Source organism: Triturus cristatus, chromosome 10 (genome assembly GCF_964204655.1).
Source record: "Triturus cristatus chromosome 10, aTriCri1.1, whole genome shotgun sequence".
In the NCBI taxonomy this organism is placed as follows: Eukaryota; Metazoa; Chordata; class Amphibia; order Caudata; family Salamandridae; genus Triturus; species Triturus cristatus.
Genome location: NC_140593.1, coordinates 892,932,303 through 892,953,781, shown reverse-complemented (window position 1 = coordinate 892,953,781; position 21,479 = coordinate 892,932,303). Strand labels below are relative to the sequence as shown.

The window sequence follows — 21,479 nt, the reverse complement described above, 5'->3', positions numbered from 1 at the left end:
TATTTTTACTGCATTTTTCAACATTTTGTTGATTTTTTTCAAATATGTTTGCTCCCATTGTGCTTAAGGATGTCCCTTAAAACCCTATGGAGCCTACCACAGTTAAACGTCTGGTTTGCTTGTGGTTTCTGAAGTCGGACGATGACTCCAGGGCTTGTCCGGGCTACCATACCATGTATCCTAAAGCAATTCGGTAGCGGGAGTTGAAGCTTCATGTGATCGACATCAGGGAACTCCATACCGCTCCTGGTTCTGGACGTGTAAAAGGTCCTGGACCTGCTCTTGGAGTCATTTCCATTAGTTGTTGTTGTGGTCGAAGTAATCGTCCCACAAACACATGAAGGCCAAGAAATCGAAGTGCTTTTTGACTACACCAGCCGATCCAAGTCAACAACAGAGGCGCGGGAACCCTGCCATAAACCTAAGCTCTTCTCCCACACTCCACCCTTGGAGCTGGAGTCTGGGTCCGCTCTGCACCTCCCTGAATTTCCAGATGCCGGCGCAACCGCAGCCTAACTCTGAGTTTTATAAGGTTATGCACCTCATATTTGGATGACCGCACCCCTCTCGAGTACCTTCAGGCCCACGGGTTTGGGAGGTGCCTCGACTGAGTTTCTTCCGGCAAATTCTCTCTTAGTGCCAGTTGGGCTCTCTTTATCGTAACTGACTCAGGTTGCCAATCCACAACCTTCGCCAGAGTTTGGTCCTGCTGCACTGTTCCTGGCACCACCTATGCTTTTTGGCGGCCCCAACCCCATAGTCATTCCCGACATCGATAAGAAGCTGGATCGGAGCTGACGGGAACTAGACCATCCTAGTTGGAGACAGTGCCTCCTTTCTTTGATCGGTCCTGTGGGGGGGTATGACTAGGGTGGATCTGATGATCCCTATGGCTACCCTTATCCCTGTGAAGAAACTTTAGCCAAAAATAGTTGGAATGAGGACCTGGATTATGTCAGTGGTCTGGACACCTTGCCAGACACTGGACTGATCTCATCTCCTAGTGTGGCAATGGAGGACAGGGGCTTCTTTGCTATGGTGGTGTAAAGGGCAGCTGAGGTCTTCAACAGCGTTCTCCCCTCAGTAGAAGTCAGAACCAAAGTCTTGATGGTGGGGCTTCAACTGGCGGTGGGTGTTCCATACAAAGCTCCTCTTGCCCTTTAATGAAGCCCTCCTTGATGACGTGCTCTGAACCTGGGCTAAGCCCTGCAGGGGCACTCCTGTGCACAGAACAATTGCAGGTTTCCATCGTCCCGCTCCCGGGGATCCAGCTTTTCTCACCCAGCATCCCACTCCTGAGAGCCTGGTAGTCCAGACCTCAACCTCCAAGGTGAATTCTGGCACTGTCCTTTCCACTCCACCGTATCGGGAATCGAAGAGGCTGGATACTTTTGGGAAGAGGATTCTCCAGTATTCAGTCTTTCATAGATTCACATGCTTGTATCTTCCCTGTCGTCATGGTGGGAGTCTCACGGTAACAGAATGACCACAGCAGTACTAGAAAAAACTGCATATCAAAATCCCATAGGGAATCATATTATTTGGTAACCAAACCTCATCATTATTTGGTCCAAAACTCAGCCAATCAGCTGCCAGCCCTGACATCACACTCCCCAGCAGAGCCATCCTACCTCAGATTTCCAACCGCCTTCGTGTGAGGAGTCGTCTCCCTGAGCCTTGCTCAGTTTTGTTCCCGAGTGAACTTTTGACCTTTTTCAACTGAAAGTTCTTTCTTCTGGATTTGAGGTACTGTGTTTTATATTTTGCTTACTATGGCTGAAAGCTCTAAAAAGAGGCTCTTCAGGCCCTGCAGATCCTGTGGGAAACCTAGACTGTATTCTGAAGGTCCCCACAAGGACTGCTTGTATTGTCTTCACCCTAAACATGTGCCTAAGGTCTGCAAGCATTGCAGAACCTTTTCTGCAAAAACCCTACGGGACAGGGAGGCACGGTTACTGTTGTGGCTTCAAAATAAGAAGGTCACTTCAGATTCTGACTCTGAAGAGGAAATTAAATCTTAATCATCTAAAATGAGGACATCTTCTGCTTCTGAGGAGAAAGTAGAGCTTAAAAAGCAGAAAACGAAAGACAGAGGCTTCTTAGTCTTCTCTTCCTCATACTCCTCTTAAAAAATCTTCAGGGTCTAGAGAGGTATCTTCAGCTCGGTCGACGAAGACTGGGGCGTCGCCGGCATTGATTTCAATGAAAACGTCAACAGCTCCGTCGACGACGACTCTGTCGGCGACTATCATATCGACGACGACAGCTGCGTCGACGACTAAGACATCGTCGTCAAAGAAAGGCTCGTCGACGACCCCGTCGACGGGGAGGCCGGTTATGACCTCGTCGACGACTCCATCGTCAGCGACCTCGACGACGACTCCGTCGACGACCACCTCGTTGACGATAATTTGTATGTCCTCGTCAACGAGAACTCCGTCGACGGGAGCTCCGTCGACGGCATCTTTTAAATCTCCCAAAGCAAAGACAACAATATCATTAAAGTGTATTCCGTCGTCGACGCGCTCGTCGACGATGAAGAAATATTTCGATTTTACCGGCTGGATAAAGATTTCTCCGCTTCCTCCATCTAATCTGCTGGAATTGCAGTCAGAAGATGAAGAGTCATCAGGAGTAGCATATAGTCCTTCTCAACTTCAGATAAAGAGTCAGGAAACAGATGATGAAGAATATCAGGAGGTTCAGGAAGTATTCTCTTTCCAGGATCGTCCAGTGCAAGAGTCAAAAAGATATGAGCCTTTTCAGCAGTCATATGACTACGAGGATGAGGAAGAAGCTCAACCTGATATGAGAAAAGAAACTATCTCAATGCCAATTTCTCTAGTGACTGACTTACGTCTCATGATTAACGACTATTATTGACTTTTTCCTGAGGCTAACACACAAACCTCGAAAACTTCATCTACTCCTACTCAAATTCAACCACCTCAACCCCCTCCCAATATTTTAACTCAAAAGATTCAATCTCCTCCTGTTGTTACAATTAGGGATGATTTGGAGGAGAGTGATGCAGATCAACCAGAAGGGGAACTTCTTCAGGACAATCAGGTTGGGATAGAATGCGATCAGTACATTCTACCTACTACGCCGTCTCCATCACCATCGCCAGCAAACTCTCCGCCACAAGATATTGGAGGTTTCCATGACATTATGGAAAAAGCATCGAGAAGATTTGAGCTTCCACTTCCGGTACAAGAAGCTGAGTTTTTTTCTCTACGATTTCAAAGAGGATTCACGGAAGTCCATTAGATCCATTTCAATTATTGATCACATTTGGGACGAGGGGTTAAAAATAATGAGAAATCCGGCTTCGGTTGCTGCCTCGGTACCCAGGATAGAGGAAAAAATATAGAGCCCCAGAATCTTTTCCTGCTTGTTTAATTGGACATCCGCGGCCGGAATCTGTAGTGATGCAAGCCGCTCAAAGACACTCCAAAAATCCAGTTTCCACTTCTGCAGCTCCTCCGGATAAGAAAGGAAGGCGAATGGATGGTGCGGGGAAGCGTTTTTCTGTGATGGCAGCGTCCTCCATTAAAGCTGCAAATGCGTTAGCTCTTATTAGTAGATATAATAGGCAGATGTGGTCAGATATAGCACCTTTGTTGGCCCATCTACCAGAGGATAAAAAGGAAGAAGCGGCTGCCATTTTACAAGATGGGGCTAGGGCGGCTTCTGAATCCATAGATATTGCGATGGATTTGTCTTTGGTGGCATTCAGGCAAATGGCGGGTGCAGTGGCCCTCCGAAGGCTAGGATGGCTTAAAGCCACTTCTTTTAGACCAGAAGTCCAAGCAAAAATAGTGGACATGCCGTTTGACGGAGAGAATCTCTTTGGAAAACATATAGATGATGCCCTCCAAAGTATCAAAGCTGACACTGACACAGCACGTGCGTTGGGGTCTCTTCAGCAGGGCAGGTTCCAGTCCTTTCGGAAAAGATGATCTAGAGGATAATATAATCAAACATCTTCTTACCAATCCAATAGATACCAGCCATACAATCAGCAGGGGTATCGCCAATTTTCAAATAGTCAACAGTTTCGATCCTCAAACACATATCAGCAGCAGTCCAGAGGGAGGTCTTCTGCGAGAGGTAAATCGCAACAATCTAATAGACGACAGTGACTCTGTCAAAGGGCCCGCCACATCTTCAAACGTCAAGAATCATTACCTCTCTTCCTTTTATCAGGCTTGGCTGTCGATAACAAGAGACAGATGGGTATTGGACGTGATTCAACAAGGCCATACCCTGGAGTTCATACAAAAGCCTCCAAATCATCCTCCTATACGCAGGAAGCAAGAAGACCTATCAGCCCTCAAGGCGGAAATGTTATCCCTTCTACAAAAGGAAGCAATAGAAGAGGTTCCGCGCCTTCAACGAGGGAAAGGCTTTTATTTGCATTTCTTCTTAATAAAGAAAAAAGACACATCAAATTGGAGGCAGGTAATGAACCTGAGAGGTGTAAACAAATTCATCAAAAAGAAATCTTTTCAAATGTTATCCCTGCAGGAAATACTCCTTCTCTGCAAGGGAGATTATTTGGCATCCCTGGAACTTTTAGATGCTTATTTTCACGTCCCAATTCATATAAATCACAGAAAGTTTCTTCGTTTTATAGTGGCGGGGCGCCATTACCAGTTCAGAGTATTGCCTTTCGGTCTGAAGTCGGTGCCAAGGGTCTTTACAAAATGTATGGCGCCAGTAGCGGCACATCTAAGACTTCAAGGTCACTAGATTTTCCCTTATCTAGACGATTGGCTCATAAAAGGTACTTCGTTCAGGGAAACCCAGCGCTCTCTGCAATGTTGCATGGACCTCTTCAGTCGTCTGGGTCTGAGGATCAATCTAGAAAAGTTGCACCTCATGCCATCGCAGTCCCTTTCTGGGAGCTATAATTCGCACAAAGGAAGCGAAAGCTGATCCCTCAGAGGAGCGTATTCAAAAAATCATAAGCCTGGCGTCGCATATGCAAATAAAAAAGTGCGTTTCAGTGAGAATCTACAAATCATTGCTGGGGATGATGTCTTCCTGTATCCCCCTACTTCCCAAATGCAGACTTCACATGAGGCCTCTTCAAGAGCTCCTAGACAAACAATGGATTCAATCTCAAGGGTCCTTCGAAGATCGGATAGTTATCACTCCTCGGATCCTAAAGGCCCTGTCATGGTGGAAGGTCAGAGAACATTTAACAGAAGGACTGCCTTTCGAACCGCAGAATCACAGTTTTGTTATGATGACAGACGCATCGCTACAAGGTTGGGGAGCGCATCTCCAAGACCTCGAAATTCAGGGTCACTGGTCAAACCGCGAAGCTCAACTTCACATCAACTTGCTAGAGCTAAAAGCTACCTTGGGATTAAAGGCGTTTCTCCTCAGAATTCACGATTCTACAGTACTTGTCAAAACAGACAGCACAACATCGATGTTTTACCTTCTAAAACAAGGGGGTACAAAAGAAGAGGTGGCTTCTGCTTCACAACATATCACTTCAAGTCCAGCACGTTCCACGAGTGGACAACACAAGAGCAGATGTTCTGAGCAGATCGTCCAATGTTTCTCACAAGTGGGAATTGGACCAAAGCCAGCTTCTCAGAGTATTTAATCTATGGGGCACCCCATCGCTAGATCTGTTCTCGATTCGCCGCAACTCAAAATGCAAACACTTTGCAAGCAGGTTTTCACAAAAAGGTTCGTGGGGCAATGCTCTTCAGATGCGCTGGACAGGGATGTTCGCGTATGCATTCCCTCCATTTCCCCTGATTTCGAAAGTGTTGCGTGAGATTTAATCGGAACCGTGCCATTTGATTCTGGTAGCTCCAGCATGGCCGAGACAAGCTTGGTTCTCCGAACTTCTCAACTTATCAGTGGCACCCAGGATACAGTTTCCATTAGTGCAGAATCTGAACACTATGAACAACGGTCAAATTCTTCATCCAATTTTGAAATCGCTGAACTTGTCAGCATGGAACCTCACGAACATGAGTTCCAATCTTTGAATATTTCTCAGGAATGCCGAGATATTCTGTCACGATCTCGAGCAATCTCTACAAATAAAACGTATTCGGGTAAATGGAAGAGATTTTGTCAATGGTGCGCATCTAAAAATCTGCATCCTTTTCACGCCTCCTCAGAACAAATTCTTCCATATCTTTTAAATTTGGCTAAATCTGGACTTTCACATATGTCTATAAAAGTGCATTTGTCCGCTATCTCAAGATGCACGAGAGTTCCTGACCGCCCATCTCTTTGGTCTCAAAGAGTTATAAAAGAATTTCTCAAAGAACTCTTCAGGATGTTTCCCCGGGTGTAACGCCCAGTAGTTGCTTGGCAGCTTAATACGGTTCTTACACAGCTCATGAAACGCCGTTTGAACCAGTACATAAGGCAGATTTACAGTTTATTTCATGGAAAATGGCCTTATTATTAGCTCTCACGTTGGCAAGAAGGGTCAGCGAGATCCAAGTCTTCTCAATTGCAGAACCTTTTCTCCAATTCCGACAGGATAGAGTTATCCTTAGAACGAATCCAAAGTTCATTCCTAAGGTCCCTCCCAACTTTCATCTGAATGAACTGGTGGTGTTTCCTACATTATTTAAAGATCCTTCATCATCTGCAGAAAGAGCACTACACTCTTTAGACATTACATCGATATAACAAAATCTTTCAGAAAAACAAACCAGTTTTTTGTGGCTTTTTCTGGTCCCAGGAAAGGTCTGGCACTCTCCAGATCTAGTATTTCAAGGTGGATAACTTTGGCCATTTCCTTGTGTCATGTCAAAGCTGGAAAACATCTACAAGCCAAGGTGCACACGCATTCTACGAGAAAAATGGCGACTTCTACGGCTCTGTTTGCAGGAGTGTCTTTGCCGGACATTTGCAGAGCAGCAACGTGGAAAAATGCGCACACCTTCACTAGACACTATTGTCTAGATGCAGCATGGAAAAAGGATGCAGCAGTGGGACTGGCAGTTCTACGTCATCTATTTCAATAAGGTATTTATCAAGATATATATGTATATATATATATGTTCTGGTATACATATTGCAAATGTATATATGTCTTCCCAACTATTTATTTTCTTGAATGTTTTGAATACTGTTATGAATTATAATATTCTAGACAGAAGAGCAGAGCCCACAGACTATTTGGGCTTCTATCCTGGAAACGTAGTTTGGTATATGTACTGCTTGCTATTCTGATACAAGCATGTGAATCTATGAAAGATTGAATACTGGAGAAAAAACTAGTTACTTACCTGTACACTATTGTTCTCCAGTATTATCTTTCATAGATTCACATGCGGACTGCCCGCCTCCCCATTTCTCAGGTAGAACCTTTTTATCTCTAGATATATCCTTGTCTCTCACTTGGGGCTGGAAATCTGAGGTAGGATGGCTCTGCTGGGGAGTGTGATGTCAGGGCTGGCAGCTGATTGGCTGAGTTTTGGACCAAATAATGATGAGGTTTGGTTACCAAATAATATGATTCCCTATGGGATTTTGCTATGCAGTTTTTTCTAGTACTGCTGTGGTCATTCTGTTACCGTGAGACTCCCACCATGACGACGGGGAAGATACAAGCATGTGAATCTATGAAAGATAATACTGGAGAACCATAGTGTACAGGTAGGTAACTAGTTTTTTTTCTCTTCTGGCAGCTTTGCACTGCAGTCTGTGAACACTGCATGCCTCTTTGGCAGATATAGCCACACTGTGTGGGACTCGGTTGTGCAAGTGCTGCACCTGGTCTCGGAGGAGGCCTGAGCCATCCTGACCCCGACAATTGCCAATGACAGGGATGCAGCAAGGATCTGACACATTTTCACATCCGCCAAAACATCTGACTTTCTTTGCTCCACCTCATTCCTCCAAGGAGGACAAGAGACTTCATTACCTGGTCCCTAAGAGGGCAGTGTTGTTCTGTATAGACTGTACCAAAGAACATTGGATGGACGATCAAATCTTTGTAGGGTTCATTGGAACAAAGAAAAGGAAGGCGGTGTAGAAACGGACTATCTCAGATGGATATTACGCTGCATTAAGATCTGCTACGCATTGGCCAGGAAGCAATCCCTTTGAGGGCTGGTGGGCTCATTCCACCTGAGCCAAAGCTGCATCTACTGCATTAGTTCGCGGAGTCCCTGTCCAGGTTATGGTTCAGGCTGCTACAGAGGTATCTTTCCACACCTTTACAGAGCACTACTGCCTGGACAGTCTGGCCCATCATGACAGGCACTTTGCCCATCCAGTCCTCCAGGACTTTTTGGCCTAAGTCAATTTGTGGGCTCACTTCTGAGAAGGTATCTCTTTGGTATATATTTTTAGGTAAGGAAACTGTGGCCTTAGAAGTCTCTCATCAGATGAACGAGTAACTTATCTACAGTAACGCCTTATCTGCTAGGGATTCTATCTAGCTCCAGATTCCTTACTGATCCTCCTGGTTCTGTGAACCAGTGTTTCTACCTAAAAAGGTCCTAGTGTTGCAGGAATTCTGTTTGCAAACAGAACTTTGCGTGTGATCACAGGACGTCAGAATGTAGGGACTGAGTCTCCATACCACATAAGTACCTATTGCCCCAAATTTAACTAGCTCCCACCACATGCCTTTCTAACCTTCCCAAAGTAACAGGTGAATTGGCAACCTAGGACACAAAACTCTAATCTCCAAGGGAACCGTGGAAACAGATCATCACCTTTCGTTTTCTCACTCATGCATGTCCGTAATAAACAAAAGAAAGACATGATGAAAGTTTACAAAATGTATTGAAACTGTTGGGCTCCATTATGAAGCAACTGTGATGTGATTAGAAACATACACAATTGAGCAAAGTAATCAACATTATTAGCAAACTGTATACAATGAAAAGCCCTATCATGGCGAATTATATATCTGCCTAAGCCTACACTCACTACGTGTCACAAGGATATATCCGTGATCTCTTGGATTAGAACTGGATTCCTTACCTGGTACGTTGTAGTTAGATAGTCCGCATTGTAAGTGTAAACTCTGTTTACGCAAGGCGAGGGTGCCCATTCCATGACCTGTCCCTCTGCAAGAATCCTCCTCTCTGTTTTCCAAACGGCAAGTCTCGGTTTATATGATAAACTGTCTTGTTGGAAAACCGCAGCTGTGCCTTTGTGTTATGTCTAAACGTTAAGGGATGTTGCTGACCGATCATAGCAAAACAGAGCACCATGTTGTTCGACCTTGTGTGAAATGTTCAGGTTGAATCTAAAGAAGAAAAACGGAATAATATCTTACAAAATAAACGTGTTATGTGTGATTGTGAAAATCGAAAGCGGCCTAAAACGTGCAGTTAGGCTAAAGTAAGGGAGAACCAAGTGGGCCCGAAAGGGAACTTACTACACTTGTAGGCCATTAGTATCTGCACCTTCTGACGTGGCTGTGCTTCTGGTGCGGAAATAGTCCAGACAAGAAATTGATGTCAGTATGCAGGGCTGGCGCCTATATAGGTACCACATGTGTCATATCCGGCACATAGACCTTCAACACCACCTACCAGCGCACACAGGTACTGCTCAAGAGTTTCCCGATCCAGTCTGAAGCGTGGGGAATATTCTAGGGTAAGGAATCTAATGTAAGGAATCTGCATCTAGATAGTCTGTACCTGATAAGGCATAATTGAAGATAAGTAACTTGTTCTTATGGGTCCTTGGTCTCCAGAGACGCAGATGCTTCAAGTTAACCTGCTAGAATTGTGGACAGTTCAATTATCTTTAAAAGCTTTCCTTCCTTCCTTTTGCGGCAAGTCTGTTCAGATCTTGATGGGCAATATGACTGCCATGTGGTATAGTAACAAACAGGTTAAGATAAGTCTTGCCTTCCCCTTGAGGCTCTGGATTTAGACACTCCAGCATGTAATGTAGTATGTCACCAATTATCTGGCAGTCCTTCTGAACACCAATGCCAGCAGAGTCTGTAGGGGTTATTTTGCTGTTCCCAAGTGATGTTTCCATCCAGAGGTGGTCTCGACTGTCTCTGCCCCTGGGGGCATTTCTCACTAGGAGTTCTTTGCCATTCTCAAGAACACTGTTCTGTGTCCTCCAGCATTCTTTATAGTGATTATTAGTGGACGCATTTCAGTTGAAGTGGAGTTTTCCAATTCATTGTAGATTTCTTTTCATACACTTGATTCCTCCACTTTGGGGAAGATTCTTCAGGACTGGAATAAAGCCGTTCTTATCACCCCCAGACTGGCCTAGAAGAGTGTGGTAGTTAAACTTACTGAGATACTCACTGTGTCCCCCACTCACTCTAGCTCTCAAACCATACCTTCTCTTCCAGTCGGTGGGCCAGGTTCTGCATAACAAACTCTAGAGTCTCAACAATTCCTGAAGATTGAGAGGGGACATTTGATCTCCTTGAAGCTACTGACAGAGGTGGTCGATCTCGTAGTACAAGCTCAAAGAAATGTGGTGCGTATGTTTAAAACAGAATGTAGACCATTTGAAAGCATGCCTGTCAGAGAGCCCTAGTTTTGCTTTGTCGTTTTCCAGCATGGTTGTGCTGGGGGCACTGTCAAACGAATAAATCGCCACCCTTTCACCATCTATCTGCCTTTTGGGTCAGACATCTTTTGACTGTGATAAGGAAATTAGGCTGATGACCAGCTCTTTGTGGGGTATGCAAGCAGCAAAAAGGGCAAGGTAATTCAGAAGAGGACTTTGGGACCAATTTAGAGTTTGACAGACGGGTTACTCCATCACAAACATGACGCATATCCCATCTGCCTTATCAAAGAAGTACTTAATCTGTCCACCAAGCCCTAAATCTTTGTCTCTCTGGATGATTCGGTGCATAAAGATGTTATGCCTTTGTCAAAAACGAACTGCTTGAGGGAATCTGCGCTTACTCCACCATAGCGAAGTCTTCTACATTAGTGATGGCCAAAGGAGTGCCAGTGAGTGAGATTTGTTGTGTAGCGACATTATCATTTCTACACTCTTTCGCTGATCTTTATTGCTTGGACTCTGTAAACAGTGATGGCTGTTTTGCACTTACTGTGCTCCAGTATTTTCTTGTCTGACCATTCCTCCAGACCCACATGGTTGGAGGAGGTACTACTTTGGAATCTTTTCTACAGATAGAAGTATCCATCAGAACAAATGTACTTACCTTCTGTAATGTTCTTGTGAATACTCCATCTACCTGCAGATTCCTCACTGATCCCACCAGCCTTCCCGTTGTGGAGCATAGCCATAGTCCACCTTCTAAAAAATATTCTAATATACTTGTTGCATTGAACTGTTGCTGTTGATCCGTTGTTTCTTTGTCTCTGCCTCAAAGGGCAAGGAGATAACAGACGGGGAACAGACATCGGTGTGCCGGTGTGGGTGCTTTAAGGCTCCAGGAACTTCATGTCTGCACTGTTCCTGGTGCTGAGCTAAAGCCAGTGCTTTCCACCAGTGTAGGAGAGAGAAAAAAAAAAGGTTACAGTCTGGTGCCTGGGGATATTCTGCAGGTAGATGGGGTATCCACCAGAAATATCTTTAACATCCCACCTGCTTAAGCCACATTAGGACTAACATGACTTAAACAGTCAGCACCTGCTGAATTCTCCAGTGAGCCGTCTTTTAAAAACTGAATTTACTGTCCTTGTGTTTCTTCTGTAAACAAGATGCCAACTAGAACAGGTCACAAGTCATAGTTGATCATCACTCTGTGGTAGGAAGGAACTGGAATCCGCCCAGCACTGCACCTTGCTTCAGCCCTGCAGCCAGTTTCCCTCCTGCTCCTTGGTGTCCGCTCTACCTTCTTGAGTATCCCTGAAGTGCGGTTTCACCTGAGGGTCTGGCGACTCTCCAAGGCCTGACAATTGTATCACTGGATCAATGCCCTTGGAGTATCCCCCAGTCATAAGAGCTTGATCAACATGCCCTAGGCATCACCATCTTGAACAGCTGGACATCATTTTCCTTGGGTGAAGAAAACGGGGCACTAGTTATGCCAGTATAGACCTTTTTTGAGTTTCCACTACCTCTGCCAGCCCTGGTCTGCCTATATCAGTCCAGTTTCCCACTTTCAGCCTGTTGATGAATGGGATGGATGCATGACGTATCTGTGTAGAAATGCTTCAGCCTCGCGGCCCGGGAAACTCCACCTTCATTGTACCTCCTTCAAGGGACATCCTCAATGTCTGCTTTTGTTTGGAGAATGTACGGAACCTCACACCTACTCCTTGAGTAATGGATGCGTGTTTTAAGACTGTGCTAAGGTTAGGTGCTGGTGCCTTCATTATAAATCTCATCACCATATATTTAGATTGTTCTAGGTATTTATGTTGAATCCATCAATGTTTATTAAACTACTTATAGTTGTTTAGTCTTGCCTAATAGACCGCACTAGAATTCTGTTTGCGAAAGACCTCTTTGCGGGCTCAAAGCTTGACCATTGCTTTCCATTGTTTGGCTGTATTGTAACTCCAATCTCCTTACTTCTTTACCAAAGGCTTTCTTTGTCCAGCTCATTCCATTTTGTGTTTGGTCCTTTCCTGAACCATAGCCTCTTTACTAAAGAAACTGAACTGATTAGTGCAAGGAGTTCATGTCTAGACTTATACCCATAATCCAGTTCTTTCGCTGACCCATGCTTGGGCAACTCATTCCGGAAGTCAAGATGTCCTATGACCCAGGACCCTGCAAGATACTGCAGTTCTCAGATTTCCAGGTGGCTAAAATGCCGTGGTCGCAACACAAGGTAGCAGAGATTAATAACCTTTCCATGCTCTGACAAACCCATTAGGACTTTAATTTGTGAACCTGATTACACTTCATCTCGGCCTTTAAGCCCATACCCCCACTGATTGCATCTCTTGGTTGAAGCTATATTGTAATCTGAACAATATATCTTCCTGAATGACTCATGAATACTTGTTAGTGAATTCCAATGTTGATAGTCTTATCAGTACGCCATGTGTTATAGAGAAGAGAAGTTGTCCCCTGTTGCAAACTAAAAGCTTTTTTTTCCTCTCCTGAAACTTTGCTTATATCTATACGGGCCCTACTATAAACTTGGTATATGTGTGACGTTCTAGGAAGTCATGCTCAGCACAGGCTGTGTATGAGGCGTTTGTTCCTGAGCACAGTCCCGGTAAACACATCATAAACCTTTTTGTAGAAACCATTTGAATATTGACATTTCATTACTAGGAAGAACAGTGCCAGGACGTTCCCAGTTACAGTTCTTAATACCCTTCTAAAATTCCAAATCAAACTATCCTGATCCTAGATTCAGCTCCTGTGTTGGAAGCCATAGCACAGTCTTTCATTTGGATGCCAGTGCCAAATGGTTATAGGTACGTCATCACAGATAGACTGACTGGGTTCAGTTGTGTAATGGCTTAGTGGCCAGTGTCAGGAATTGGTTGGTTTTATACTTTGGAGGACCACCGTCTGGCATTCATTAGTATGTCACCAAATAGTGGAAGGCAGGGCCACATCTAGGACTGTGTAGATTGGCAAAATGTGTATTTTTGTCGGTGGGCACTATTGTGCATTGATGTGGGATGCTGTTGAGCCCTGGATATCTGGGAAAGAATGCCATTGCACTCTAGTTAAGCGATATGGTGTTGCACCCTGTTGAGTTGCGTTCAAAGGCATTTGTGACCTGATTAAACAGCTGCCTGCTGTTCACTGGTTGACCAGATTGCCTTCTGAAACTGATTTGACAAGAGGCAGGTGATTCAGCTTTTACTTGATATGCAAGTCACTAACTAGAGTCTGGGGAAAGCGAAATGTATCCTGTTGGAGAGGGATCACATAATTAGGCCTGGGCGGAGTTCCACGAAGTGACCCAAAAAATTCACCTCACTAAGCAGAGTTCCGCAAGTGGCAGAGTGCATTAGGTTGCTCCGTTGGTGCTGAATTTTATTGCCAGGAGTTTGTCTCGCGCCGTAATCGTAGCGAATGACACCGTGAGCCGCGCAAAAGGGGGCAGCTTCTTCTGCCACTTGAGTAGATTATCTACTCGAGCGGCAGCTTCCTCAATGTGAACAGATGCTTTCTCAACATGAGCGGTCGTGATCGCCCACGTTGAGAAATCGCGCTGGGAGGTGGTGTAGCGTAGGATCCCGCTCGCTCGCCAACTTAACATTAGCAAGCGAGGAAAAAACTCTGCTCTGTGTTGGAACTCCGAGTGCTCCATGGAGTGTGGAAAATTATACAAATGGACTGGATTTCACCCCCCCCCAGGCCTACCCATAACATCAAAATTGCTAAAAAACAAATAAAATAGAAAAATGTTTAAATACATTCCTATTTAATATACGTTTTCAATGTTTGAAGTGCATGCTCTGGAATATCCACTGAATGATTATCATTCTGACTTGCTTAAAAGCAGAGGTTTTCTAAAGAAAAGGAAAATTATGCACAGGGATGTTAGTGACAGTCCCAGCCCACACCCTGGGTTAGTCCCACCATAATGGTAAGTTGTTGGTGTGAGCTGGCTAGTGTGACTATAATCCTTTCTGAGTGAACTCACCCGTTGTGAAGAAGTCCTCTTATGAACCGATTCCTGTGGGTAGAGATTGATTCCATTTGAGAGAGCATTCCTTTTGAGGTGGCTTTAACTTCTTTTAGAAGATGCCCATCTTCCAGCATGCAGCTGACCTTATGTGGTGTGATGTTCACCCTTATGTCTCAATTGTTTAGCATATACATTTTATTGCAGGTGAATGAGCACCTTCCAGGTGTAGGGTTTAATCCCTGTACTTGGGTATGCCCCATCCTCCCACCCCAAAGTTTTTGATGCATTTGTAGCTCATGCACATACTTTTTCTCCTTACAGGGAGTCCACACCGAAGTAGTGTGCCATCTTCCCCCATGTACAGCAGCGAGGATGTCATCCGGTGCCAGCTCACCCACACGGTGCCTTGTGCCCATCAGAAGCCTATTACTGCACTGAAAGCAGCAGCTGGGCGGCTGGTGACAGGCAGCCAGGATCACACTCTGAGAGTCAGTACTCATGTTTTCAGGTGTATGGAGCCAGTAGTGGGAAGGGATATGAAGAGTGCATGTGCAAACCAGAACCAGTACCTGTGTGCATGTACAATAATATATATTGCTGTGTTAGACATACATCAATAAAGCAATATGTGAATGTGCTTCATTGTGACATTGCATGTGAATGGATATCATTTCTGTAATGTTGATGGATAATATATCAGTGTGTATGTGGATTGGTATCTGGCTTTACCCTCTCTGCAGTCCATTGCATTTTGCCTAAATTCCTATCTCTTTCACATGTCTCTCTTACTCTGTCCTCGCCTATGTCTCCTTTTTCACTCCATTTTTCCTGAACCTTTGCCTCTCTTTCCTTGTTAGCCCCCAACACCCACAACACAAAGTATTCTCTGCTTTACCTTGATTTCATAGGACTGGGCAGGCTGGAACATTTTAAAATATCACTTGAAGTGATTTAAAAAAGGAGGCAAGTTAGAAGACTACATAAAGAGTGAGCTTTCCTGAAGAACCCCCCCACCCCCATTTGGCCACACATACCTACTTAGAAACCACTTACGCTATCACTCACTCACAGACAGATTCAGACACTTATGCACCCACTCACAGACCCACTGAGACAGTGACATGCCCACTCACAGTCACGCTCCCAATCAGAGGCATATTCAGACGCTGACGCACCCACTCACAAACCCATTCATACTCACGCACGCACCCACTAACAGACACACTCAGACTCACGCACCTACTCCCAGGCCCATACAGACACTCACACACCCATTCACACACCCATTGAGTCACTCATACACTTAGTTACACACTCACTCTCAAAGGTTACAGATTACAGTTAGGAAATAAAATAAAAAAATCATAGAGATTTACAGAAAAAAACAAAGGTTACAGGGACGTTATTGTTAGGCTCAAATATCGCTCGTACAAAACCAGAGAAAGTCTGCAGCTATAATTACCTGAGCTAACTATAATCTACGCCCCCGCAGTACACTGCTTATGACCTCACATATTACGTCACTCATGACATGGTCAGTGACATCACTGATTACATCTCAAATGACATCATCCACAGACCTACTCACACACCCATAGAAACCTCTCATTTGTCCACACAGCCACACAACCACTCGTATACCTATTCACAGACACATATAAGTACTCGCACACCCACTCAATGATCCATAGAGCCCCTCACTTATACAGCCACTCACACAACCACTAACTCACCCACATAGCCACTCATGTTCCCACTCACTTACCAATACATCCATTATTTAGACATTCACACACACCCACTCATACAGCCACTCAGTCACCCACACTGCTACTCGCACACTGTATTCACTCACCCATACAGTCACTCACATACCCACTCACTCATACAGATACTAACACATTTACTCACTCACTTATATAGTCATTGACACAAGCACACACTCACCCATGCAGGTGCTCTCACATTCACTCACTCACACCACTCACCCATACTGCCATTCACACACCCCATCAATAACCTTTACATGCCTCTCACATACTCACCCCTGACATACCCACTCATTCACCCATACAGCCACTTACACATCCACTCACATACAGATACATAGACTCGCACAGCCACTCATGTAATTTATGTAAGAAATAGTTTCACTCATTACTAGGACACAAACTATACTAATTTAAGTAATGTAGTAGCTTACTATATATACGTAACACTCCTAAATGTTTAGAAAACACTCACACTTAATGGATGATGCCATCAGTCATGTCATTTAAGAAGTCATGAGTGATGTCACTGACCAGGTCATGAGTGATGTAATATGTGAGGTCCTAAGCAGTGCATTGCAAGGGTGTAAGTTATAGTTAGCGTAGGGAAATTTCCCTGGTGTTGTACGGGTGAAGTCTGAGCCCAACTATAGCCTCCCGGTCACATTTGATTTTTCAGTGTCTCTATATTCATATCTATCTATCTCACTCTCTCTCTCTCTCTCTCTCTCTCACTCTCTCTCTCTCTCTTTCTTTGTCTCTTTCTTTCTTTCTTTCCCTTCACAAACGTAGATTTCTCCCACAGCACGGGCCGCAATATCTTCTTTGTTTATTTAAACAGCCAGGTGTGTGTGTGTGTGTATATATATATATTTAAAGGAGTTTCACTTACCTGATATAAACTTACATTTTCTTTGTAAAGCCATTGCTTGGTAAAAGCATCGCATGGTAAAGTCTGCGTGACAATGGTAATGCATGGTAAAGTCTGTGTGGTAAACGTTGCTTCCCTCCTTGGACTAATATTACACGTTAATAATGCTGCCAACCCTCCTTTCCTTTCTTACTACTGTTCCTCCTTTTTTGATTGATCTGCCTCATCTGCATCCTCCCTTCTTATCTTTTTCAGTAGTATTCTATCTATGCTTCACCTTTTCCCCCTCTTTATTTCTCCTGTTCCTTTTATTTTCCCCACTCTGCCACATGCCTCTGTTCCACTAATGTCAATCATTGCCTTCCCTTTTCCTGTCATCGTATGCTATCTATCTTGCTATTCATTCTCCCTCTTTCTACACCCAGGCCTGCATTACATGCTTTTGGGATACAGCCTGTGATGATGCCCTGTTTTTGTATCTTAGGTGTACCGTCTGGAAGACTCCTGTTGTTTGTTTACACTGCAAGGTCATTCGGGAGGAATCACTGCTGTTTACATAGATCAGGTAGGAGCATTGTTGTGATCTTATCACCCACTGGGGTTGTCCTTAGAAAATCCTCTCCAGCCTCAAGTCTTGTTCTTGGGTTCCTCCCAGTTGCTTACCAAATGTTTTAGCTAAGTGTCGAAACGTAAGCCTACATCCCCAATGATTTTTAAGAGCTGTTCTTCATGACCTCACCTTCCCCATTTGCACAGAGAGTTGAAAGATTACAACCATACTGATTGTGGGCAGTGACCTACCAAGATTGTTTTGTATTGTTATACGCATGGATACTGTTAAAACTCTTTTCCAGCAACCACACCCTTTCTTGATAAAGGCTTCCATTCTCTCTGTTGGGTATTGGCAATTGGGGGAGATCTTTGTTGATTTTTTTGAAGGCTAGATGGTTGGCCAGCTTACACTGTATATTCATAGTCAGTTTCAGGTTTCTGTGCTGGTCTATTTTGGGGGCACCTCTGTAGTCTCTCCTTGAACTAGTCTGGTCATGCATAACCTTATTCTCGACAATGATCAAATTATTCATCCCTGCCTCTCAAGCTCTCATAAACTAAATAGTTTTGTATGCCTAATGCCTTTGTTCTTACTTTCATTCCTGCAGACTATGGTCCTTGCAAGTGGCGGACAGGATGGCGCCATTTGCCTGTGGGATGTTTTGACAGGCAGCAGAGTTAGCCACATGTACGGACATCGGGGTGATGTCACATCTCTCATCTGCACTGCCTCCTATGTAATCAGCAGTGGGCTGGATGATATAATCAGTATCTGGGATCGCAGTAGTGGGATCAAGCTCTATTCAATTCAGCAAGTAAGATTGGCTTTAAGCATATTATTGTAATGCAGCAATCTTCTGTAGCTGCTGCTCTCTATTCGTAGTGCATCTCTTTGTAAATGAATAAAGTCACAAACATGCATGAAAAAGATACTTTGGTTGTCAAACTTACAAGGAGCCCCCTCAGCATGATGAGTGCTGGCTGATACAGAGGAAAAAGATAAACGGTGCAAAAATGATCAACAAGTCCCATCCCCCCCCCAAAAGTAAGAAATAAAATAAAAGACAAAGGTGCAGTGTAGGAACACCCTGACACCCTAACTGGGGTCTCCCTGTGACCCCAACACGGCCAAGAAGCACTTCTGTTTTTTTGCCGGGGGATCACGACAGAGCCCTAAATTCTCTGCAAAATAAAGAAAAAAAAGCATGGTCTCCCGCGCTTGTTCATATTACCCCTAGGTAGGCCAGGTCCCAGAGTCATGCAGACTTTTTTTCATAAAAAAGAAGGGGGTCACATATCAGTGATGTCATTGAGATGTCATAAGTAATGTCAGTGACCATGTCATGAGTGATGCAATATGTGAGCTCATAAGCAGTGCCTTGCGGGGCGTACGTTATAGTTAGTGCAGCTAACTAAAACTGCTGAATTTCACTGTTTTTGTACAAGTGAAATTGGAGCATAACTATAACCTCTCTGTAACATTTCTTTTTTTCAGTGAAAATACGTAGGGGTGTGTGTGTGTGTGTATATATATATTTAAAGGAGTTTCACTTACCTGATATAAACTTACATTTTCTTTGTAAAGCCATTGCTTGGTAAAAGCATCGCATGGTAAAGTCTGCGTGACAATGGTAATGCATGGTAAATATATATATGCATGTAACATAGGAGAAATGCTGACACTGTTTCAGTCTACGCCGTTCACTCCTTTTGCCACAAGCATCTTGGACAAATCCTCTACCGGTTCCTGCATCTATAGGATCGGTGTCGAGAAAGACATCCCTTCCTTTTTCTAACCCGTGCCGCAATCTACGGCATCATGGCCATAGGACACTCCATCGGCTCCTCAGCCTCCGATGCCATTGGCTACTCCTATGCTTCCTCCACTTCAACCTTTATCTTTGCCTGCCTCAAAACCGCATTCACATACGCTGCCTACGAAGCCTCACAAGTCAAAAAGAGAAGCGCAAAGATTTCTAGAATAGAGACTTGCAGTGGGTGACTTTGATCCTCAGGATGGTTCACATGATAGGAATATTGAAAAAGATGACCAATCATCTCTAGACCTCGCATACGAGGGCCTGAAAGATGCTAGTGACTTAGCTGCATCTCTGGAATGGGAGCTCCTATCTCCGTCAGGCGTTCCTCTTCCAGAAGTCACCTCTTGTCATTCTATATTAAGGAGAGCAGCTGATATGTTGGACTTAAATCTACCTATAGCAGAACTACAATCTAATATTTTAACGGAAGTCATGCATTCTTATACACATTCAGCTGAACCTCTCCTACCATTGAACAAGGCACTCACTGAGCAATTTGTGAAAAACCAGCTACCTCAGCTGCAGTCTTTACATCAATCATAAGAAGAGACAAACCAGCACTAGGACGACCCACATTTCCATCAGCTCACCCTTCTCCCAAAAGCTTAGTAGTTCAGCCCTCACATTCATCCAAAACAACCCCAGGATAATTTTCCTCTACCCCAGCGGTTAGAGAAACTAAAAAGATGGAGCTTATTGCAAAGAAAGTTTTCTCAGCAGGTAGTATGGCACTAAAATCCCTTAATGGAACTTGCTTGCTAGGCAGATATATGTACATGCTGTACTGGATACTGCCCAAGTGGTCACCCTGAGCCTCTCAGAAGATCTTTGAGGGCACTTCTCCGACTTTGTCGCAGATGGACAAACAGCTGCCAAACAAATTGTCCAGTTAGGTCTGGATATAGGATCCTACGCCGACGACACCCAGCTGATCCTCTCCCTGACCAACGACCCCGCCGCCGCCAAAACCAACCTGCACGAAGGGATGAAAGAGGTAGCCGAGTGGATGACGACGAGCCGCCTGAAACTGAACTCAGATAAGACGGAGGTCCTCATCCTGGGCTCCTCGCCCTCCGCCTGGGAAGACTCCTGGTGGCCCCCCGCCCTGGGCACCGCACCCAAACCGACGGACCACGCACGCAACCTGGGTTTCATCCTGGACTCCTCCCTCTCCATGACCAGGCAAGTCAACGCCGTCTCCTCGTCGTGCTTCAACATCCTGCGCATGCTTCGGAAGATCTTCTGGTGGATCCCCACAGAGACCAGGAAGACCGTCACCCAGGCCCTCGTCACCAGCCGACTGGACTACGGCAACGCACTCTACGCCGGAACCACCGCCAAGATCCAGAAGAGACTCCAGCGCATCCAGAACGCCTCAGCCAGACTCATCCTCGACATCCCACGACACAGCCACATCTCCGGACACCTAAGAGACCTGCACTGGCTCCCGGTCAACAAGAGAATCACCTTCCGCCTCCTTACCCACGCACACAAAGCTCTCCATGATCAAGGCCCGAGCTACCTCAACAACCGCATCAACTTCTACGCTCCCAAACGCCACCTCCGATCTGCCAGCCACGCCCTCGCCGCCGTCCCACGCATCCGCAGAGCCACTACAGGAGGAAGGTCCTTCTCCTACCTGGCCGCCAAGACCTGGAACTCCCTCCCGGCCGACCTGCGCCTGACCCAAGACCACCCCTCCTTCAGGAAGAAGCTCAAGACCTCAAGACCCCCCCCCCCCCAGCGCCTTGAGACCCTACGGGTAGGTAGTGCGCTCTATAAATGTCTTGATTGATTGATTGATTCAGTAGCCAGGGCTATGGATTCATGAGTATCCCTTCAACACCATGGTTGGCTCAAGAATTTAGGCTTTTCGCAGGAAATCCAAACAACACTAATGGACCTACCATTTGATGGCTCCCACCTTTTTGGAGCAGAGGCGGACTCTGCTCTTGAACGAT

At 45.0% G+C, this 21,479-nt stretch overlaps 1 protein-coding gene across 3 annotated transcripts in view; it reads left to right on the top strand.

Moving 5' to 3' along the window:
* SCAP (SREBF chaperone) overlaps positions 1 to 21,479 on the top strand; it is a 654,188-nt gene that overhangs the window by 592,880 nt on the left and 39,829 nt on the right. For all 3 annotated transcript variants that reach the window (XM_085628619.1, XM_085628621.1, XM_085628620.1), the window contains exons 20-22: positions 14,828 to 14,994; positions 17,631 to 17,711; positions 18,307 to 18,513. In XM_085628619.1, coding sequence (XP_085484745.1) covers positions 14,828 to 14,994; positions 17,631 to 17,711; positions 18,307 to 18,513 — 455 coding nt within the window. The remainder of the gene's footprint in view (positions 1 to 14,827; positions 14,995 to 17,630; positions 17,712 to 18,306; positions 18,514 to 21,479) is intronic.